General features: G+C 52.0%; 1 protein-coding gene across 4 annotated transcripts in view; it reads right to left on the bottom strand.

Annotated features, from left to right (window-relative positions):
* The window catches only part of CLMN (calmin), a 118866-nt gene that overhangs the window by 15921 nt on the left and 79068 nt on the right, over window positions 1-23877 (bottom strand). For all 4 annotated transcript variants that reach the window (XR_008417314.1, XM_053889757.1, XM_053889756.1 and 1 more), the window contains exons 3-10: window positions 23434-23529; window positions 20393-20476; window positions 15498-15590; window positions 13471-13661; window positions 11386-11579; window positions 9663-9745; window positions 3489-5150; window positions 54-250 (exon numbers count right to left, since the gene is read on the bottom strand). Coding sequence is in view for 3 of the 4 variants with exons in the window: in XM_053889757.1 (XP_053745732.1) it covers window positions 54-250; window positions 3489-5150; window positions 9663-9745; window positions 11386-11579; window positions 13471-13661; window positions 15498-15590; window positions 20393-20476; window positions 23434-23529 (2600 nt within the window). In the remaining variant the exon portion in view is untranslated. The remainder of the gene's footprint in view (window positions 1-53; window positions 251-3488; window positions 5151-9662; window positions 9746-11385; window positions 11580-13470; window positions 13662-15497; window positions 15591-20392; window positions 20477-23433; window positions 23530-23877) is intronic.

Raw genomic sequence — 23877 nt, forward strand, 5'->3', positions numbered from 1 at the left:
AGGCAGTAACTCTCTAGCTCGGTCTCTAGGGGGAGAAGACGGTGATAAAATACCTGGAGAGGACTTTGTGGTCACCCGTGTCTCCTTCCAGGTCCTCTGAGGATCGGACGGTGCCGGGTGCTATAAATATTGAACTTTCTACGTGGTCCACGTGCTTCCTTTTTTCCTTTTTTTTACTGCTGATTGACTCTCCCGTTACCTTTTCTTCTAAAGAGTTTGCTAAGTTTCCCGAGTTTTCAGATTCCTGGGACTTAAGGACAAAGACAACCAAACACAAGTCAGCATTTGAGGCTGAGTGCTGAGTGCATGACACCCCCTCCCCCCCCCCCCAACCAGCGGCGCTCGGCTCCACCTGAATTCTAGGAAGCTAGGGCGCCCCCTCCCGGGGATTCCTTCCAGCACAGCCCGCCGTGGAAGAGAAGCCCACCCCTGGTTAGAGTGCCAAGGCCACAGACTGTAAAAAACAGCATGGGTTTCAGAGTCACTGAGATCTGGCTGTGTTAGTTACCTTAAGCAACCGGCTTTCTTCCTCTCTCTCCCTCACTTGCCTCATCCATCAAATGGGTATAATAATTATCGATCTCTTCTCACGATACCACACCGGGTTTCCCATGAAGGATGGGCCATACAGTTGGGCGATGCTTGGGCCCTTCACACAACCATCACCCACTTAAAGAGAGGAGCGAATCCTGGAAGCCAGTGGGCCAACAGGTGCAAAGGCGACCCCTGGGCTGGGAGAGGTGCACACACTGGGAAACAGACAGCTTGTGGGATGACATCTTCACCGTGCCTTTGTTGGATCATAGTGCGACATCTCTGGCATTTATCTGACAAGGAAGTGGCTTCGACCACCATCCACACCAGGCACTCCGAAACCCCGCGGCAACGTTCCTGAGTGAAATCGAGAAGCGTGGGGGTGGTCGGAGCCACCTCTCAAGAATCCCTTCGGGGGCCGTAAGACACTGCTCTGCAGGTGTCAGAATATGAGGATGAGAGTGGCCTGTCCCGTGCACCCCGGAGAACAACGCTCCGTGCAGGAATTAAATCTGCTCCCAGCAGTGTGAATGCCCATCCCCCCTCCGTCATCCATGGGCCAATGCTACCTTCTCTGAAAGGCGAACTGAAAAGACTTTTTTTAAAGAGTAGAAGAAGAAGAAATTTTCCATTTTCTTGTCTCATTGGGAGGTTTTTTTTTCCTTTTTAAAAAAAAATTTTTTTTAATGTTTAGTTATTTTTGAGAGAGAGAGAGAGAGAGAGAGAAGCGTGAGTGGAGTGGGGGCAGAGAGGGAGACACAGAATCCGAAGCAGGGTCCAGCCTCTGAGCTGTCAGCAGAGCCCGATGTGGGGCTCGAATCCACAAACTGGGAGATCATGACCTGAGCCGAAGTCGGACGCTTGACCGACTGAGCCACCCAGGGGCCCCGTTTTTTTTGTTTTTTGTTTTCCTTTTTAAAAGAAGGGCCAGGTATCAGAGAAATGCTTCTGTGTTGTCTTGTCTGCCAGACAGACCTCACCTATCATCCCGGGCGACAAGCCCTCCTTGCACTCACTTGGGTGCACTCCTTGGTCTCACTTGGGACAAGTGGGGGCCTGCTCACCGGATGGGGGGCAGCCAGAGGAGGCAGCTCAGAGCCCAGAGAGGCAGACGGTGGCAAACCGTAGCCAGGAACGGAAGCTCTCCCCAGGGCTCACGCTTAGTTCAGCGTAAGGTGGATTGAAATCTACATCTCCGGGTATCATTCCCAGCCCAGGACCCCTTCAGCCCACCCCAAATCACCTGTCCGCATGCTGGGCACACACACCTTGCACGACCTGCTCTTGGCAAATGACCTTCCTCTTTGCAAAGCAGAAGAGAATGAATCGGCCTGTGTGCAGGCCGCATTCAGTGGGTCCAGGGAGAGGAACTGAGCTGCTAATAAGCCATTTTAAATAGCACGGAGCGGCAGAGATGCCACTTAGGCTTATCTCCCTGCCACCCACTCGGTCCCCTAAAAGATCTGCTGCCCAGAAAATCGCCACAGTTGCTGTCATGGTCCCCCAACCTGGTGACTCTAAGACGTGATGTCACTGAGGGCCATATCCACCCCGCTGAATCTTGGAATCCCCTGTTGGAAGGGACTGCTCGGCTGGGCTGGCTTCCAAGAAGACAGAAGGTGGGAGGGGGTGGGGGCCGGGGACTGGGTTCCTCTCCCTGGGGGCAGAAGCGGCAGCTGGCAGGTGGGTCCTGGCACCTGTGGGACGCCCCCCTCTCTTCTCCATCCAAAGGCAGACCCAGCACGGGTGGCCCTGCCACGCTTGCTTCTAGGCTGTTCGTCACTGAGATGCTCTGCCCAGCGCATCGTCTGGGTTTGGCGAAAACACCAAGCCACCGCTTCCGGTCCATCTAGACCCTAAATGTCTTTTAAGGCCACTGATACTGTCCCTTTCTCTTGCAGCCCTCCAGGTGCAAGGATTTCTCATTCCTCTGAGCATCCTTCTGCCCCTCACTCAGCCTAGACTCTCCCCTGCCGTTAGCCAGAGCATCACCATTTATCTTGGTGTTTAATTTACCCCGTGTCCACCTTACACCCCCAAACCATCCTGCAATCCACGTTTGTTTCCTTTCCACTGCAAGCCCTGCCAGGCTGCTCTCCAGAATCCGAACATTAATACCTCAATGCTCACTCTCTCCTGGGAGGGAAAATCACAACCAGACTAGTGGCAGAGAGCTGTCCCGTGTCACTGGCTATAGATGAGAAGCAAGGGCCTCCGGGGGAGAAGCTGGGAAGGCTCCTAGGAGGAGGTGTCATTAGCATTGGGCTTCGAAGAGGAATGAGTACTTGCCAAGTGTAGCATGGGGGGAGGGGCAGAGCAGAGTGGGGCGTGCCCGGGAGGTAGGGGGGAGGCTGGCTTGGCTGGAGGGGAGGGAAGGGAGTGGACCAAGAGGAGGAGCAGGTCAGGGTCCCCTGCACCCTCTCACTGCCCCCTCCGGTGGCCCCTCGAGCTGCTGGGCCAGCTGAAACGGGAATACCACATGGCTTGTGCCCAGCCGCTAAAACTCAGAAGTGCGTGCCCCCCACTTCTAAGCCCAGGATAACTGTGCCACCAAAAACCAAGGCCGGAGTCAGATATGAGGTCCCACTTGGTTTTCTCAGGCTGCAGGAGGCGGGGGCTAAGGTTTGCTAAGTGCTTTGATCGCCGTTTCCAAGTATCACCGCTACGATGCTGGGCCCTCCAACACAGCCTCTTTCTATATCCTCTTGGCGGCCTCGTGGGCAGGGGCAGGGCTCCTGGAGGCCAGGGAGGCCCCCCAGCCTCAAAATCTCAGGAGAGCTCCTCTCGGGGGCCAGCCCTGCCCGTGCCCGAGCCTGAGTGAGCGAGCGCCTCCTCAAACTGGCCGAACCGCCTGCGATGGACGCGACCGCTTCCCCGTTTTGTGGAGGCTGAAGCTGCGACAACGGCAGAATCCCTGTGCAGGGCCCAGGGTCCCCGCATCGGCGACCGCCTACCTGATGGCTCTCCACAGGGCTGCCCTCTTCGGCCTCCCCTGGCTGGTGGCCTTCTGGAGGGGCTGGGGGTGCGGGCTCCGAGGCTGGTCTGGTGCCCTCTGCACCCCCGTCGGTACTCGGGGCCGGGATGCTGGCCTCAGGGCCCTCCTCGCCCGGCCCCGAGGAGCTACAGCTGTTCCAAGAGATCTCGGCCTCCTTGGCCTCCTCGGCCCCGGCCCCGGCCCCCAGGTCATACAGATAGTCCTCCGGCTCCTCCGGATCCAGGTCTTGGTGTTTCAGGTCCTCCGAGCCTTCCGCATAAGCCTCCAGAACCGCTGCCAGGGGCACCTCGTAGTGCGGGTAGTAGAAAAGGTCGTGGGGAATGACGGAGACCTTGGACAGCGGCGGGGAGGGCTTGAAGTCCAGGCCTTCCTGGCTGCGGCTGGGCAGGGTCTCCAGGCTGAGGCTGCCACTCGGAGGGTCGGAGGGCAGCTCGCCGTCCGGCCCCTGCGGCCCCGCGGCCTCCCCCTCGTCCTCGCCCCGACGGCGCCGCGCGGACTTGCGCTTGGGCTTCTCGTACGCCTCTGGCTTTTTTTCCACCGGTGCCTCCTCGGGGGCCGGAGAATAGCCTGGGTCCTCTCGCCCAGGGTCCTTGTGGGGTTCCTGCTTGTCCGGCCTCTCCGGGGACTCGTCCGAGTCTTTGCGCTGGTGCGCAGATTTGCTTCTCCTCTTTCCCAATTTCTCAGCGTGATCTTCCGGAACCTCTTCCCCGACAGGTCTTTTCTCACGAGGCGGAGGAACCTCATTGAAGGCCTGGCTGGTTGAGGCAAAATCTATTAGGTCGCTGTTGAACTTAGAGGCTTTTAAAGGTGTGCTTTCAAAATAGTCTTCCTCAGCCATAGCTTCTACGGTCAGCAGCTGGACCTTGATCTCCAAGGATTCGGCCATAACCGCGTTGTCCCCGAGGGGTGAAAGGGGACGGCTCTCCTTCCCCCCACCGGCCACACCCTCTGGCGCCCCGTTCCAGGAGGGACAACTCTCCGAAGTCTGCGAATGATTGATCTTCCTGTCCACCAAAGACTCGACCCCCGGTGACTCATCAGAGGCCGCTTCCGGAATCCTCGGGGCTTCCTGCTTCGGCTTTTCCTCGGCAATCTCAGCTGCCAGGACGTCCCCATCCTGCTTCAGCGAGTCCTTTGTCCCTCTCGGGCTCCCCTCAAAGCGAAGGTCTTGACTGTAGAAAGGGTCTTTACTGCAGGAAGCCTCCTTGTAGGTGTCAGCCTCAAAGTGCACGGTCTTCTTGATTGGCAAAGAGTTGGACCTCCGGTTGTCCTTTCTGGAGGATAAAATGGAAGATTCCGGAGATGGCTCACCGGTGCTGCTGGCCTTCCCCGGGACCTCTTGGAGGGCCTGGTCGATGATCTGGCGCATGAAGTCAGTGGAGCTGTCTGAGAGCGCCTGGCTGGGCATGACACTCAGGTAGCATTCTTTCGCGCTCTCGGACTTGTCACAGACAAAGACTTTGGAGGGCGGCGGGTGGCTGGCTTCGTGGTTGACGGTGTAAGCTCGCTCCCCATTCTCCGTCAGAAGGAAGACGGTGCTCTCCTGTTCAGAAGGGGTTTCTTTGATGTGGACAAAGGTGGATTCAATAGGGGCTTCTTTATCCGAATCCACGAGATCCTCCTGTGAAGGAACACAGGGCAACATGAAATCAGAGGAGTGTTTGAGTGCAACATCTATTCCCCCCCACCCCCCATAAAACAGAAACCAGTGTGGACAAAGCCATTTCAGAACTAACGCAAGAAGTGCTCTAATTAAGAGATGGGGCTGGTTGCTCCTGCTGAAATGTGAAAACACCAGATATGTCAAAAAAAATAATAATGTGTTTTCAAAAGCTATGGATGCAAAGAAATCTCAATGAATGGAACTCTAGGGAAGGATGAGCCCTTCCTGACTGTCAGCTCCTTCAGACTGGTGGGCTCCTGCCTAGTCTGAGCAGGGACAGGAGAGTGAACTGACCCAAGATAAGGAAAGATTAGCCAAATCTTTACTGACTGCATGGGCCAGTGTGAGGGATCAAACACAGAAGGGCCCCAAATGCAAAACCAATTCTCGTCATATACAAATTCTCGACACACGGGGACTTTTGTTAAGTAAGAAACAGCTGAGAGTGAGAGCAGGGCTGGAGAGCACAGAGCAGTCTTGGTGGTATTGTAGTGCTTGGCTCCCAGCGTGCTGGTGGAGAGTTGGCTGACCCCATCCTCAAATCATTTGAAACCAGAGAGCTGACATTAAATAAAACTGCAGTGTCGCCGTTACTGACTCCTGAGAAGGTCAACAACACAGTCAGCTCCTCAGTCAGGTCCTTGTTTGGGAACAGGCTACCTTCTCTGGGGAAAAAGATGGCAGGCCCTCAATCTCTACTCTTATAGACCAAGCCTGGCATAAAACAAGAAGTTTTAAGACATGGAGAAGCAGGAGAATGAGACCCACAATCAAGAGAAACAACCATCATTAGAAGTAGACTCAAATATGACCCAGTGTTAGTAAATGAGAGAGTCCAAAGGTCATGATTTGAAGACCACAAGAAATACAAAGGAAAGTGGTTCTGCAGGCTGAAGGGAAGTGACCACAGATGGAAGCTTGGGTCTGAAGGAGGGAATGAAAAGTACCTAATATGGAAATTATATGGTCAATACCGATGGCCATTTAAACGCTTTTCTTAAAAAGTCTCCTGACTGTTGAAAGCAGTAATAACAAAGCACTGGCCATTAAAACATATGCAGAAGTAAAGTAAATGACAATGACAGCACAAGGGAATAGGGAAGTGAAGGGAATTACATTGTTACGTAAAAATGCATAAAATACATGTTTTACCGTAAGTGGTATAATAGTAATTCAAGGTAGGCTAAAGTAGGTTCAAGATGAGTTTTATAATCCCTAGAGAAGCTACTGCAAAGATAAAACGAGAAGATGTGGCCAAAAAGCCAACAGAGGAGATAAAATAGAAACCAAAAAATAATCAAATAATCCAAAAACAGGAAGGCCAAAAGAGCATAGCACGGATAGGACCAATGAAATCAATAAGCAGGATGGTAGGTTAAATCTATGTAAATAGTTGAGAAATTCACTAATAAGGTGACACACTAATTTTTGTCAGAAGAGTTAAAAAATAAGACCTAACTGTATACTATTTACAAGAGATATGCTTTTTTTTTTTTAATTTTTTTTTTAACATTTATTTATTTTTGAGACAGAGAGAGACAAAGCATGAATGGGGGAGGGGCAGAGAGAGAGGGAGACACAGAATGGGAAGCAGGCTCCAGGCTCTGAGCCATCAGCCCAGAGCCTGACGCGGGGCTCGAACTCACGGACCGTGAGATCGTGACCCGAGCTGAAGTCGGACGCTTAACCGACTGAGCCACCGAGGCGCCCCAAGAGATATGCTTTAACTATAAGCACACATACACTGTGAGGAAAAGAGAAAGAGATACACCACGACTATACTAATTGTAAGAAAGCTGGTATGGCTATCTTCCTATCAGACAAAGCAGACTTCCAGGCAAAGATCGAAATTGCGGGAAAATACAACGATCGAGCCATCAGGAAGATACAACAGTCTTAAACGTGCATGATAGCATAGCGTCGACACCATAAAGCAAAAACAAACAACCGAGAAACAATTCCACAACCACAAGTTGGAGATTTTTAACCTTTCCCCCTCACACTAATTGATAGGAAATGTAGGAAAAACATCCGTATGTGTGCAGAATATTAGAAGAGCATATTAACCAACTCAATCTAATTGGTATTTAAAGAATGCCAATTCTTTTTTTCCTTTTATTTATTTATTTGCGAGAGAGAGAGAGAGACAGAATGTGTCACTACCTAAGACACATTCTTTCGAAGCACCTACGATATATTTACCCAAATAAACCATACGTTGGGCCATGAAGCTAGGTGCAGGGTCTGGTTACATGGCTGACCAGGGCTTAGCAGAGATTTATTAAAACGAACTAAACTTGGGGCACCTGGGTGACTCAGTCCATTAAGCACCTGACTCTTGACTTCAGTTCAGGTCACGATCTCGGGGTTCACGAGATCGAGCCCCTGCATCAGGCTCTGCGTTGACTACACAGCCCGCTTGGGATTCTCTCTCTCCCTCTGCCCCTCCTCTGCGTGCTCTCTCTCAAAATAAGCAAATAAACGCTTAAAATAAGTAAGTAAAATGAACTAAACTCAGCTGAGTTGTTAAGGAAGAGTTCAGTGGGTGTCTAGATTAGCTGGGACGGCCCATCTGGATTCCCTTGGGGGCAAGGACACAGCCAGTGCCGCAGCGGTACACGGTGTTTTGTGAATCGGGACCGCTTTCTCCAGGGGTCACATTTCCTTCAGTCTCTCTCGTCCCAGCCCCAGCCTCTGACCCCAGCACTGGGGGAGATCCAAGGGTAGGATTTGCTGAAGCCTGGCGGTGACCTTAACTCACACAGACATGGTAAGTTTCAGCCGGTTTCAAACTCTGCCTACAGCTTAAGAGCTCGGGGCTAATAAAAGCCTTGGAGTCTAGTATTTCCAAATTTCATGAGGGCCTAGGAAAACTGAATTACAAAAACGGTGACAGTCACCGCCATTTGCTGAGCGTTGACTGTTGTCGCGGGCAGAAGACTGCATACTCCACATCGTCTATTTACTCTTGACCCAACTCTGAAGCGTGGGTAAGATTTTCATTTCACTGCGGACACCTCTCACAGACGTGTACCAGAGACGTTAAGTAAGCAGCTCAAGGTCACACAGCTTCAAGCGGCAGAACTGCCGTTTCCAGCCCATGGAATTCCTGCTTCTAAAGCACCCTGGGAAGTGATCTGTGGTGCAGGGACAGACAGGACACACGCACACAGAAAGGGAATGGAACCAAAGGCGTAGCCTCGGACTAGCTCTTCGGAGCTGCACAAAGTGGGGCCTGGGTTCCAGCCAGTGGTTGTAAGGGACCCAAGAGCCAGAAGCGTGGAGTCACAGAGAGCTGTGGTTTGACCCCAGCTCTCTACTTGGTAGCCGCGATCCTGGGGAGGCCCGTAGGCTTCTTCGACCATCTGTATTCTCATCTATAACACGAGGATCGTGACACAAAGCCACGTCTGGACGTAGGGGGCAGTCAGCCCAGATGCATGCAGGGCGCTTACCTGACCAGCCTCCAGCTCAAAGTGCAGCCCTGTCCCCCCCTGGATTGGCTCTTCATGCTAATTTGGTTCTGGCTAGTACCTCCCATTACCCAACATTCTGTGTCTGGTCACTTGTCGACTCTTTGGGCTATGAGAGCGAAGCCGTACGAGGTCAGGGACCTCATCCATCCAGCTTACTGCTGAGTCGCCCTGAGCGAGCCCAGTAAATTACCAAGGATTTCAAGAAAGGTCTATCGTCACATTGTTGCTGTCACTATTACCATCTCAAGGTTGGGCACGGGGTGGGTGGAGGTTCAATGGAGCCACGATAACTTCTGAAAGGTCTGATTCTGTTCCAAGTATAGTCTGGGATTCTGAAAATAAGAAGGCATGCCTTTTTTTTTTCTTTAAAGAAGACATGCTTTTGAAATGTCATTGTCCTTCATATTTTTTCACACTGGGATAAAATCTGGTAAACTGCTAGAATGTTCCATCTGACAGCTAAAGTATCAGGTGGCCAACCCACATCACAAGGGAACATCTTTTACAGTCTTAGCAAAGTTTGGTTTGGGAAGACGTTGGCAAGAGGGATGGCTGCCCAACTTCCCATCCTGCTTCTAAATGTAAATCATTTACAGTGATTTGTAGTCAGGTAAGCCGCTGACTCCGGATTTCAGCTCAGGTCGCGATCTCACGGTTTGTGGGTTCGAGCCCCGAGTCGGACTCTGTGCTGATGGTGTGCAGGGTGGAACCTGCTTGGGATTCTCTGTCTCCCTCTCTCTCTGCCCCTCCCCTGCTCACACGTGCTCTCTCTCTCTCTCTCTCTCTCTCTCAAAAATAAAATAAACCTTTAAAACTAATAAAAAAAATAAATGTAAAGCATCTTATCCATGATTCTGAAATTAAAATGTGCCAAGGCAACACTCGAGGGACCTGAGACCCAGTTTTGATTATTACTGCTCATTTCATCAGCGCTTCGTCTGACGGCCGGCGGGTGGAAATTGTTTCTGAATTAAAGGTAAGGAAACAAACATACAGCTTCCAACTCCGGGAAATGTTCCAGAAACTGTGCCACGTAAGTCACGATGGACTGCTCGTCTGGCGTGTCAACCATGATGTCTGTTAAGAGAGACGCAGGAGTTAGTAGGACGATCAACACGTGATTTTTAAACAGGATCGAGGGACACCTGTGGCTGAAGAGTCCTGCAGACCATTGAGGGTTTTTTCTCTTTATTTTATGCTTGAGAAATTTACGCCCAGGGAGGATGAATCATTTGGCTAAAGTCTCACATCCGGCTGATGAAGAGAAGAGGCGGGATGTGGAACCCAGGATTCCTCATTCCCAAGGCTGTCCATTATTCCCTGCGGTCTGAATTCCCCCAGCGGGAGCAGCCAACTCTCAGCTGGCCCCATCAGCGAGTCTGGTGAGCCATGACCCTTACTCACTGCTGCAGGGAGTCCCAAATCAGCCCAAGTTGTGTGGAAATCAATCTGACAGACAGCCAAGCACCTTAAAAAGGCATGTACTTTCCAACTCTGGTATTCCGCGGATGGGACCTGGGCCCGAAGGAAATAATCTTGAGATGCACACTGAGCTCTATTCAGCAAGAGGTCTGCCGCGTGTTGTATAGAAACATGACTCTTTTCGAAACAACCTCAATGTCCACCAGCGGTAGACCTAAGTAAATTTGGGGACGCCCACTAGATGGACCGTTGTGCAGCCATTAAAAACACATAACAAAGACACGATAGCAACGGGCGAAGGGCTTAGGTCATCATCAACGACTTAATTCATTAATTAATCAATTCACTCAATGGTGAGTAGAAACAAGCTACAAATACGTGATGGGGATGACGAGTACGCTTATCATGGTGACCACGGAGCACGGTAGAGTTGTGGAACCCCTACACGGCACTCCTAAAACTAATAAAACACCGTGTGTTAACTCTACTGGAATTAAAATTTTAAACACGTAGTAAAAAGTCGTAGATGCACAACCACAGCTGACTCTTGAGCAGCACGGGTTTGAATTGTGTGGGTCCGCTTACGTGCATTTTTTGGGAACCGTTCGGTACAGTCCCGTAAATGTATTTTCTCCTCCTTACGATTTTCTTAGTAACGTTTCCTTTTCTCTAGCTTATGTGTATAACACGTATCACATACAGAACACGTGTTAGTTAACTGTTCACGCTATTGGTACGCCTTCCAGTCAACAGTAGGCTATTGGAAACTCAATTTCTGGGGGGCCAGATGTTATATGTGGATTTTCTTTTTTTTTTAATGTTTATTTATTTTTGAGAGAGAGAGAGAGAGCACGTGTGAGTGGGGGAGGGGAAGAGAGACAGAGACAGAGGATTCGAGGCGGGCTCTGTGCTGACAGCAGCGAGGCTGACGGGGGGCTTGAACTCAACGATCTGCGAGATCACGACCTGAGCTGGAGTCAGGTGCTCCGTCGACTGAACTACCCAAGTCCCCTATACATGCACGTTAAACCGTGGGCAGGGGGCAGTCAGCACCCCTAACACCCGTGTCGTTTAAGGGTCAACTATATACATATACTGAATGATCTCAATTCTGTAAAAAAGACTATAATGAGATGCATCGAAAAATACTAAGGGGTGGAAGTACAGGAAACATAACAATGTCTTCATTCGATTTTCCTGTCTTTTCCCAATTTTTCTCCACGGACGGCGTGTGTTGCAGCTGTAATACAAGTTATTCAAAAGACAGAAAGAGAAAGGGAGGGAACCAGAGTCACCTTCCGGCTCCAGGAGCCTGGGAATGTGAAGGGCCTCGTGCGCCACGCGGAAGGCCTTCTCCAGGTTTTCCCGCATGGAGTCTTCCAGGGCCTGCTTCATGTCAACCAGGCTGGGGTCGATGGCCTTGATCACGGCCAGGAAAGCCATCCCGCTTCTCCAGCTGCCCGCGAAGTCCTGCACCGCCACGCCATACCTGAAGGAGAGGGGCCGCGATGGCCGCGACACAGGTCAGGAGGTGAATCCCCTGAGAGGTCACACGCGGCAGCCTCGAGGGTCCTCCAAGCGGGGCCAGGAGCTGCGGGCTCGCCAGGGGCGCCTCAGGCCCTGAGTCCCGGGACAGCTGTGCGCAGCACTCCCCCTCCGTTCCCAGAGACACAGAACAGAAAGGTGTATGTTACCCACACCAGCCAAACGGGACCTTGTGTTCCCAGATTCCCAGACACGTAAGGAGCAATTCCACACGCTGCTCACTCTTCAGTGGCAGGCAAACCAGCAAATAAGGGTGTGCGATAAAAATGGAGCCAGAAAGGCCCAAGTTCACCTCCCGGCCGTCCCGCCCCCCGCCCCGCGTGTTCCCAGCGCGATGGCCTCGGGCCAGTCACATCTCCCTGGCCCTCAGACTCCTCCGTTGTAACGCGGGGGCCCCGTCTGGCTGTGACCGCTTGGCAGCTGTTGTGGCAAAGCGTTAGATCTTACCCGTCAGAACGGCCATGGCACGAGGTCAACCTAACGTGTGACGCGGGGTAGCACACGGAAGCCACCAACGATCCCATTTCACAGAAACAACGTCAACAACTTAAACGTGAGGGACAAAGAGAGACAATCCTGCCAGGCGCCAACTTCCTTTGAATGCATCCCGAGACCCCGCCCATCTTCCAACGGTGGCCACTGAACTCTCTTAGAAGAAATCTGTGTATTTAGCAATCATCTGGGATTCCTAAGAAGCTGTAAAAGCGGTACAGAGCTCTCCTCTACCGTCCATCTGGCCTCCCTCGGTGCACCTCACATCACCAAGTGCATCATCAAAGGCAGGTGCTACAAGCCATCGAGCCACAGGCCTTGTCTGGATCGGTCCAGCGTCACTCCCATGGGGGTGGTATAGAGTCCAGGCCACTTTGTCAAGGACAGACCCTGTGGCCGCCACCGCCACGACGGAGACCCAGGACTGTTCCATCACCCCCACGGAACACGTCCTCTCCTTGACGGTCACCCTACCTCCTGGCAACGAGCCCTCTTCGGGTTGCTTTATTTTTAAACCACATCTGACAGATGTTTACGTTAATCAACTCTACTACGCTTGATCCCTCAGTCAAAACCCAAGGATCCAACTCTCTTCTTGTTCTTTTTTCTTTCATGGTTTATTTCCGTATACACCCGGGAGAGAGGACCCGACGGGTGAGGGAGTGCTTATTAAGTGTTGGTAAAGCACAAGGCGCTTTCTCGAGCTGACTCCGCGTCGTCCTAACTGTCCTGCAAGGCAGGCGGCGATAAGTGACCATCTCGCAGACGTGGCCGTGATGCACCAGGAAGGCCCCCGGTCTGTGCGCGGCAGAGCCGGGTGGCCCCGGGTCGGGTGTGGCTCTCCCCTAGCTTTCCAGCTGTCCCCGCCACGGCCCAGGGTCCCAGGGTCCCAGGGGCTGTCGACTGGCTGCATAAGACCCTGATACAGCACTGCTGAGAGCCCTGGCCTGCTGGTGCGGGGGTCACAGCACGTCACAGCCTCCACTGTTATTAGAGTTTAGTAGGTACAGACTCTGAAAGTCACCCCGAAGCTTAACAACGAATATGTACGTGTTATAAGGATCCAAGAGCCCTTCCCGCTTTGGGATTAAATGGGGGCAAAGCCCTTTCGATCTCGTGTTCAAATTCCCCCGTCACTTTTCTGCAAACCAAACGTTCTGCGAAGACAGCTCTGCGCGTGCAGAAACTGAAAACGCACAGCGCTCCCTGCTCTCGGAGTCTGTGTGAAGTGACAGGCACATAACCTAATACATGCTGGTGCCCCCAACCTCTGCCCTCTCCCAGGGGGACCCCCCTCCCTCTGCCTGACAACAGCATGGAGGGGGGAGGGAGTGACGGCTTACTTCCTCGTCTTCCTCTGCACCCACGCCAGCAGGGTCCTGATAGCCTTCCTCTGATCTTTCACAGATATCGCCACACTCCTCTCCGCGGTGGGCGTGGGTGGGAAGGAAGAGTCTGAGTCTGTGCCCCCCGAGCCAGGTGACAGGCTGGAAGGTGGCGAGTTTCTGCTGAGATTGCCCGTGAGCTCCTTAATCTGGAAAGAAAATGGCATTTCAGACCCCCCCGGGACAGACTTGGCGCAAATCCTCATCTGACCCCGGGCCACAGGGAGCCTGGCTGGAGGGACCAGCGCCCGTGCAACTGGGTCTCCACGTGGGCAGAAGATGCTTCCGGTTTTATGTGACTCGTGGTGCCTACCGACACCTCATAGGAAAGCTCACCTCTTTCTGGAATCTCTCTCTTTTGTGCTTTGGCCACGCACACACGCCGGTCTTCCTGACCAGGTTCCACCTACCCCTTTCCTCTCCTGCCTATCGGTCTCAGAATGCATGATGCTGTTTCAAGGCCCATGCCTATGTGCATCCTGATCCCGCTCTCTGGATGTCCCTTCCCTCTATCAGCAAATCCCCGGCTACTCAAAACGTAGCTCCTAACACGTGGCTCTTGTGAGAAATGCGGAGTCCCAGGCCCTGCCCCTGCCCCACAGCATCAGAATCTGCATTTCAACACCACTCCCAAGGAATCCGTACGCACAGCAAAGTCCGCGAACAGGTCTAACGCACTCCTACTCATCCTTCAAAACCCGGCTCTGATGTCACTTCCTCCAGGAAGTCCTCCTCGCTCCCCTCCCTACTCTGGGGTAGTTGCCCCCGCTGAACATTCTTACAGCACTCTGCTCATAGCTTGACCACAACCTGCACCACAGGGTTCTATGCTATGGGACTGCCCTCTGTGATCCCAGAGAGTCAGGAGGGCAGGACTTTGTGTGTGCAGAGCCCGACATAGGAGAAACTCAACAGACATTTACCGAATGAATGGATGGATGGATATCTGGGCCGGATTTAAGGCCTTGCCTTTGCACACAGCATGTTTCCAGAATCTATACAAGAGTTTAATAACAAACATTGGTCGCTGAAGCCTGTGTATAACACAATATGGTTGACACAGGGCTTTCCCACAGAGCTGACCACTGCTCCCATTTCACAGATATGGAAACTGAGGCTCGGAGAGACAGCCTGCGATGTGTTAAGTTCAAGGCTCCCATAGAACTGAGTCTGTTGTCCCTGAACCTTGTTTGCACACATTCCCCTCGGCAACACAAGCAAGGAGACCAAAGCTCAAGCGAATCACCTTCCTGCAGGTCATTTTTACTCTTAGGAGGGCAGCTAAATAAGGATTTTCTATTTCAGAAGAGGGCATTTTAGAAGCTGAAACATCAGCTTACTCTCTCCTATTCAGGGATAAAAACTCATCAGCACAGAGCCCGACGCGGGGCTCGGACTCACAGACCGCAAGATCACGACCTGAGCCAAAGTCTGACCCTCAACTGACTGAGCCCCCCAGGCGCCCTGAGACTTGAGCAGTTTTAAACGCCACCTTCAAACTCCAGCCACAGATCCTGTGCTTCCCTATAGAATCTGCGTCTCCAAACAGAGGCTGGAGTTGGCCAAGGACAGAGAGCACACCACAGAAGCCTCTTCTTACTGCTTTCACTCCGGCTGTTTAATTACATTTGCCGCGCACAGCGTCGTTTTAGGAAAGTAACTCCAAGTTCGATTTTTGATCACAAGCCTTTCCCAGTGTTTGTGACACTTCAGAACAAAATTATTTTCTGAAGCAAATATTTAACTCTTTAAGTCCCAAGAGGATGGCTAGACTCTTCTGGAGAACAGAGCTCGCATCACTATTAAAATCACACGGACTTTGGCAGCCGGGTTTCTCTGGTTCTTTCTCAAGAAACGGAGAAGTCAAAATATATCAGAGGCAGGATCTCCCAGTCTCCCTCGATCTGGCCCCGCTCTGTTCTGTTGGCACTAAGCGGGCTCAAGGAGATCGTTACCGTGCGTTACGGAGAGGAAAATTACTTTACCTGGAAGAAGAGAATTATGTTCCATATCAGCCCAAGAACCAAAGAGGGGTTGCCGTCTGCTATTTCCGCTGCGTCGATGCTAACCAGTTTTACCTGGGGAGAAGCAATTTATGAGCTTAACACGGGGTGTAACCTGTTGTTTTCTGATGCCCTCACAGACCTGTTTCTCCTTCTCGTCTGTATTGTTCAGTGCTGCCAAGGCCACCTCTGGGACCCCGGCATGCAAAGCGAACGTGATTGTATTTAATAAACACGTATATTGCAATTACCACGTGCAGACCCTAGCCTCAGCTCCTTGTAAGGATGAACCCGGTTGGACCCACGAGAAGCCCACAACGCAGGTGCTCCTATTATCCCTACATCTCAGGGGAGGAAGTTTCACAGAGGCCACGTGCAATGTGGCTGGGACACACAGCCAGGAAAGGTCTGAGTCACTCTTTTCAGGGAGGGCTGGGTACGTGTCCACCGGGTCTGTCTGTATGCTACCCTAACAACACCAAACCTCCACATTCAACGCATTTTTGGACAAACGCAGAACACCAACATCAGCAATCGTGGACCGCGATGGATAATTCTCCATTGCTCATTACAAATAGCGTATTGGGCTAAGGCTTCTACCCCGAACTTCTGCATCATTCCAAAATATCCCGGTTAAAATGCATCTATTATAGACACCCTCAGGGGATTATCTATTTATTTAACTACGTTCTGACCATAGGATGATGCTTTGGTGAATCCCGAAGGCGCTGGTTCTCAAACTGTGCTCCCGGGCCAGGGGTAACAGCACTGCCTGGGATTTGGTTAGACGGCAAATTCTCTCCTAGTCCTACTGAATCAGGAAGTCCCAGAGTAGGGCCCAGGCACCTTCATTTGAACTTGCATTTGATTTTATTTTTAGTATGAAATTTATTGTCCAATTGCTTTCCATACAACACTCCGTGCTCATCCCAACAGGTGCCCTCCTCCATGCCCCTCACCCACCCTCCCCTCCCTCCCACCCCCCATCCACCCTCAGTTTATTCTCAGTTTTTAAGAGTCTCTTATGGTTTGGCTCCCTCCCTCTCTAACTTTTTTTCCTTCCCCTCCCCCATGATCTTCTGTTAAGTTTCTCAGGATCCACATAAGAGTGAAACCATATGGTGTCTGTCTTTCTCTGTATGGCTTATTTCACTTAGCATAACCCTCTCCAGTTCCATCCACGTTGCAACAAGAGGCCATATTTCAGTCTTTCTCATTGCCAAGTAGTATTCCATTGTATATATAAACCACAGCTTCCTTATCCATTCATCCGTGGATGGACATTTAGGCTCTTCCCATAATTTATCGCATTCATAATTGCACCAAGAATCATAAAATACCTAGGAATAAACCTAACCAAAGATGTAAAACATCTGTATGCTGAAAACAATAGAAAGCTGATGAAGGAAATTGAAGAAGACACAAAGAAATGGAAAAACATGCCACGCTCGTGGATCAGAAGAATAAATATCGTTAAAATGGCAATACTACCCAAAGCTATCTATACATTCAATGCAATCCCAATCAAAATTGCACCAGCATTCTTCTCGAAGCTAGAACAAGCAATCCTAAAGTTTGTACGGAACCACAAAAGACCCTGATTCTGATGTGCACGCTCAGGTTCAAGGGCCTCTGGCCACGTCATCATTTTCTCCTGCAAACAGAATCTGAGTACACAGATCAGGCGTCTGCACACTTCTTCTGTAAAGGGCTGGGGAACACACACTTAAGAGCTCGCGGGCCACCGCAGCCCTTTATCACGCTCGCTGCTTCTTCCTTCACAAGTCCTTTACAAAAGCGAGAAACCATTCTTTGGCGGGGAGAGAGGAGAATTCAAAGGAAGTCAAGGTATGCTCTCAAACCCACCCTGCGAAATTCTGCCAGCAGACTCCGGGAAGCAAGCACGGGGACAGCGTCTCGCACAAATACTCCTTTCTCCCTTTCCCTCGGGCCTTTTACAAACGTTCCACACCGCTCTCCGATCCTATCAGCTCGCCAGGGACTTCTGACAACCCCGATCAGCAGGGCTGGGCTTTCCTAGGCAGCGGGGAGAGACTCCCGAGCTCCCTGGCTGAGGTCTGTCTCGCAGAGAGTTTATAACTCGGGCAGCGGGAATTCATCACCGGCAGGCCGGGGCGAGTTGTCAACATCGCGAATAACACGGCTGATCAAATTCAGGTCCAGCGTTTCCTCCGCACACGTCAGGGGTGTCCCACGTGAAGGTCACTGTCCCATGTGATGACTCATACGCGGCCTGCTGTCTCCTGACCCCCAGGCTCTGACAGCCCCCTCCATTCGGTGGCTCACTGCACTCTTCCAATGCGGGGCGATCAAAGCGCTCGACGTGATCGTCCCGCACTTCGCTCCTACCGGGAGGAAGTCACGCGTGGCCCTCGGAGCTGAGCTTCAGGGGAAACGTTCCGAAGTGAGGAAATGACAGAGCTGCCGTGTAGGGAGGCACTGAGTAGGACGGTGGGCCAGCCCCCGGCGGGTGACAGAGGCCAGGCTTTCCTGAGCTAGCTGTGGGCTTCCCCAGGGCCACACCCGGGCGGGGGCCAGTCCTGCCCGCGCTGCCCGCCGTCCTCACCTGCCTGCCACCGGTTTCCGCTCACTGCTGCCCTGTGTGCCCCTGGTGTGACAGCACACGCAGCATCCTGTCCACGGGAGGCCTCTTTCACCGGGCTCAAAGCTCCTTAAACGTGCAGATGTGCTTCTAACGCAGTTACGTGTCCCCAACACAACACATGCGTCCCCGGCCCCGCAGAAGACACTTGCTCAATGTGTCCTGAAGGGCCGTTGGAAGCAAGCCCACCATCTACACGGGTGGTTCTGACAGACGCAGTGGGAGAGTGCTGCCTACATTCTAGGCCCATCAAGACGAGGCGGCTGATAGGGCAGGGAAGCCCTTAGGGGTTGACCAGCCGGAAGAGCGAGGACCCCCCTCCCCCCAGCTGTTCCAAGGCCCTACGTTGTCACAGAAACAAAGCTCCTTGGGATGGAGGGGAGGCGCTGCTTAGAAGAGCCATGCCCAGAGCTCCCTCCCCACAGCAGAGGTGCAGGGGGCAGGGAGGCGGTCAGAGCAGGTGCTAACAGAGCCCTCGTCCCGGGCCGAGGCGCTTGGCTGAAGGCGACCCGGCCGGACACCCTCAACCCTCAACGACGCTCGGAGGCGCACTGTGGTTTCTCACTTCCATTTTACAGATGAGGGAACCAAGGCTCGGGGAGTCTGCCTAATTCTCCCAGGTTGGAAGTAGCAGCCCCATGAGCTCGGAGGAGGCCAAGGTGAGGCCAACTCCACAGACAGGCCAGCCGTTTTCACAAATATGTGATGTGTTTTTTTTTTTTTTTGCAACAGCTTTATCGAGCTGTAACTCACGTTCCCTTCACCCATTTAAGATACAGCAGTCAATAGTTTTCAGCATATTCCCAGAGGTACGCGCCCACTGCCACAATTTCAGAACATCTTCATCGCCTCCATAAGAGACCCCCTACCCTTTAACTGTCACCCCCTCCAGTCCCTAAGCAGGCACGACTCTATTTTCTGAGTCCAGATTTCCCAGTGCTGGACTCTTCACAGGAATGGAATCATAGAATAAGTGGTCCTTTGTGTCTGGCTTCCTTCACTCGACGTAACATTTTCAAGATTCAGCCATGCAGGAGCCCGTGTCAGTACCCCGTTCTTTTTCACGGCTGAGTAATATTCCACGGCGTGGACAGACGCCATATTGTTCACCCACTCATCCACGGATGGACACCTGGGTTGCCTCCACCTTCTGGCTACCGTGAACGATGCTGCTACGAACTGCACTATGCTCTTTGGCTGCCACCATCGGAAGGCCCTCCTGTGTCTGGGGCTTTCCCCACGGTACGGGAGACGGTGCCCACCTCCTTCTTCAAAAGCCGGAAGTGCTTTCTCTCCCCCATGGCAGCAGCGGGAGCATGCGTGGGATCCAGACACGGCAGCCCAGGCCTTCGAATCTGAATGTGTGACGCTGAGAGCTCCTTCCCGGGCGGGGGGCAGTGACGTTCTTCTCCCAGAGGCAGCGGGGACAATGGCAGTGGCTGTGCGCTGGGGGGAGGCGGGTCTGCAGCGGTTCTGGCACCGTGAATTCCTGGGCTCCCTCCCCGACTCCGCAGTCTATTAGGGCATTCTGTGCACTACTGGGCAGCCTTTTAACAAATTCCTTTTCTGCTGACGTCAGCCAAGGTCAGCTGCTGTTGCTCACCATCAGGAACCCCAAGTGGACCACGCCTGCTGAAGTCTTATTGCACGTGCCGATGCATCGGGCAAGCCGAGAGGGCCTTTTACCCGGGTTAACAGGTGAAACTTAACGAAAGAGGAGTTCTGGAAATTTCTCCCCTCTAGACCACCCCTGCTCGTTTGTGAAGGACACGAAACAGAGCCGAAAGCACAGAGAGAACCAATTTAAATCTAGAGAGTTCTATCCAAGAAAGAAGACATGTTGGGATTCTGCCCCCATCTCCTTTAGCCCCGCTTTGCTCCTGCTTCTCAGATAGTCTGTGTTCTAAGAGAGAGTCGCCCAAGGTGGCATGCCCACGGTCCTACTATTCAAAGGGATAAAGAAGCAAACGTCAGCTGCTAAGGGCCAGTGAGCCAGTCAGTGCCCTGGGCCGCCCTTTCCAGGCTGGGCGTCCGTCCGAGTCGGCGTCTAGGTGATCAGAGAGGGGCGGGCAGGGAGGCCAGGACTATCTCTCCAGCTGAAGGATTACCTGAGTGAGTCCCGTTAGGTTGAAGCTTAGTTTCATTCTGCCATTTTCGCAGGGTCCCCCTTTCACGCTTTCTCCCGCGACCGGCACTGAACTTCAAACTATGTCCCTTTCGTCCCAAGAAAAGCATGTGTGTTTCAAATACTTACATTGCTATCTTCCAAAAACTTAAGTGCTTTCGCTATGTTGTTCAACCGGAAAATACGATGGGATGAGGACTTGTACTCATGCAGCTGCAACACAGAACAGAGCAAAGGAGAAGTGAGCCCTACGAGACTCTCAATGCCCGGTGGTGCTGGGGGGGTGGCGGTGTGCCTTTCTTTGTCTTTATCGTGTTCGCATTAATCTCAAGAGACGGTTTGGGGCTCACAGCTGAAATCCAGCTTATTTATGGTTCTGGGGACTTAACTCACTTGAGTCTGTGCGGGAAGGGGGTGCCCAGGCAGGTTAAACAGGGGACAGATTTGTCAAATTTTTCTCTCTGACCCGGCTCCTGGCTTTGACATTCCTCCTTCTCCGGAGACCTCCAGGGATGTGTTCTCCTCGCTGCTCTGACGGTTTTGTCAGGCAGGGAGCATCGACCGGGGCGTCCCCGCAGCTGCTAAATCACCCGGCAGGTCCCTCCTAGAGGTGGCAGATGTTTCAGTTTTCTGGCCAAGAGCTTTGTGGACACTTATCCCAGGTCAGAGAGAGAAACAGACAGAGACAGCCAGGCAGAGACAGCCAGACAGGCAGAGATACTGAGACAGAGAAACAGAGATGGAGACACAGAGAGAGACAGAGACAGAGAGAGGGGAGAAATGCAGACAGAAACAGAGAGATGGAGAGAGTCAAGAGACAGATACGCACAGAGACAGAAAGCCAGGCAGGCAGAGACAGAGAGAAGAGAGAGAAATACAGAAACAGGTGGAGAGAGAGACAGATGAGACAGAGAGAGACAGACAGGCAGAGAGAGAGGAGAGAGAAATACAGACAGAAACAGAGGGGTGGAGAGAGAGAGAGACAGACAAGAGAGACAGAGAGAGACAGGCAGGCAGAGAGAGATAGAGGAGAGAGAACTATAGACAGAAACAGAAAGACAGAAAGAGACAGAGAGCTAGGAGGCAAATACAGAGAGGAAGAGAGGTGCTTGCAGAAGCTAAATTTTTAACAACAGCAGCTGAATATCCCAAGGAAACTCTGCCACCCTGAAGCTCACCGAAGCACCTCCAGACGGGTGGCCGACATTACAAGGCAAACCAGTGGGGACCAGCTGCACCAGCTGTGAGCTGCCAGCCAAGCTCATGGGTAAGCAGAGGCCTATTCTCAGCCAGGCTCCAGAACCGAAGGCCCCCAACACAGGCCCAGCAAGGACATGGCATCTATCAGCCAGTGGCCCGGCAGCAAAGTGGGAGCTTGTGTTGCTGGGAACACAGAGCAAGGAACTGGATACGCTTTCTCAGGGAGCTCTGTGGGGACTGTGCTGTTGGCTCATTGCGGGACCTGCTGAGACACCAACACTGTTTTTACCTCCACGAGTCCACCCTTCGTGAGAGTTCATGACGTGACTCTGCACAGCCCCCCAGAGCTGCTAACAGGTGTCTCCCGTTTTGCTTTTGGGAGGGTGAAGACAGGAAGAGTTAAGGGGTGTGATGAGATTCTAGCTACATTAGATCTGAAAACAGGAGGGGCTCTTGACTTCAAGCCTGTAGCTAGAACTGGATCTGGGCAGCGGGCTGGTAGAGTCAGGACCCGCATTAGCCACAACAGCTCACGGATGCCACATCAAACGCTAGACTCCACAGAAGGGTTTCTCGACATCACCACCACTGGCATTTGGGCCAGGTCATTGTGCCCTCTCCGTGGACATCTGGCAGTAGTATCCAGTGACATTTTTGGCCGTCACACCTGGGGGTGCTCCTGGCACCCAGGGGGTAGAGACCATGAATGCAGTGCCCAGGACTGCAAATGTCGGACCCAAAATGTCAACAGCATTGAGGTTCCCCACTCGGGGAATGGGAAAGAGATAACCAACCCATACACGGCAGACATAAGCGACATGGACATGTATGGTGAGGGTCCCAAATGCAATGAACCTCAAGATGGGCTGGTTCGATTCAATGTGGCTTATACAGCGGCCCCTCCTTACTCGTGCTTTCACTTTCACCAGTCTGTCAACCGCGGCCCGGAAGCAAATGATCCTCCTTCAGACGAGTGGTCAGAGGGTCAACAGTGGCCTCATGCTATGTCACAGAGCCCACATCACTCACCTCATTTTACCTCATCACATGGGCCTTTTATCACCTCACATTGTCACAAGAAGGGCGAGTACGGTACGTTGAGAGAGACCGTATTCAAATAGCTTTTATTACAGTGAATTGGCGTAATTCTTCTAATTTATTATTGTTAATCTCTTCATGTGTCTAATTTAATTTTTTTCAATGTTTGTTTATTTTTGAGAGAGAGAGAGAGACAGTGTAAGCAGGGGAGGGGCAGAGAGAGAGGAAGACACAGAATCTGAAGCAGGCTCCAGGCTCCGAGCTGTCAGCACAGAGCCCGACGCGGGGCTCGAACCCACCAACCGTGAGATCATGACCTGAGCCGAAGTCTGCCACTTAACCAACTGAGCCCCCCGGGTGCTTCTTAATGTGCCTAATTTATAAATTGAACTTAATCAGAGGGATGTACGTATAGGAAAAAACAGTATATATGGGGCTTAGTACTGTCCGCAGTTTCAGGCATCCACTGGGGGTCGTGGAATGTATCCTCCGCAGATAAGGGGAATGATTATACTACTGAGAAGGTTCTAGAAGCCAGCAGTTGTAATGGAATTCAGTTGGTAAGACGACTTTCTCCTGAATCTTCCGGATCCTTCTTATCGTTCATGTTAATACAATGGCTGAAGAGCTAAAGTTTAACGATCTAGTTTCAATCTTTACCCTTCAAAGACTTACAGAAAACACTGGGCATTTATTTATTTACTTACTAAAGTATATTTACTTAAAAAAAAAAAAAGGAGGACACTGCTTCGTTACACATGATTGTATCACTCTTGGTCACTGGGAAAGGAATGTCACCCTTCCTAAGTTTGTCACAGGACCACTCATGGCCAGGTGGGTGCACCTACGTACAGTATTGTGCTGCAAAGAAACCTTGATCAGTGTTTGCCTTCGCCTTTTATTTCTCCCTGACTCTTTCGTGACATACGTACCAGATTCCGCCCAGACAGGACTTCTAACAAAGCCATTAGGATTTTGCCATCTTGGATATCAATGAATAAATCTTTAACTTCTAGGGGTGGGTCGCACTGTGGAAGAAGGGGGGGAGGAAGCTGATTAGTGACCCGTATAATCCCCAAAACTGTTCCCAAGCTTCAATTCTCCCCCAAGGGAAGATGTCCGGACCTCCAGATCTGTCTGCGGGCAGCCCCCGGGGGGCGAGAGGGTGCCGGCAAATCAAGGGGGAGACTCAGCACCAGAGCGCAGCTCAAACAAGTGACCCTGGAGGGCGCTGGGACCCTGAGATCTGAGACCCCCCGCCCCAAGTGCCATTGTATCCACGCTTCTCTTTAAGGGGAGAAAAGAATGGCATGTCTTGATGACAGGCCTCCAAAGACTAAAATAATGCCAGTAGGACTCACGTGAAATTACCTGGT

This window comes from Panthera pardus, unplaced genomic scaffold, assembly GCF_024362965.1.
Source record: "Panthera pardus isolate Hobbes unplaced genomic scaffold, ASM2436296v1 HiC_scaffold_24, whole genome shotgun sequence".
Taxonomy (NCBI): domain Eukaryota; kingdom Metazoa; phylum Chordata; class Mammalia; order Carnivora; family Felidae; genus Panthera; species Panthera pardus.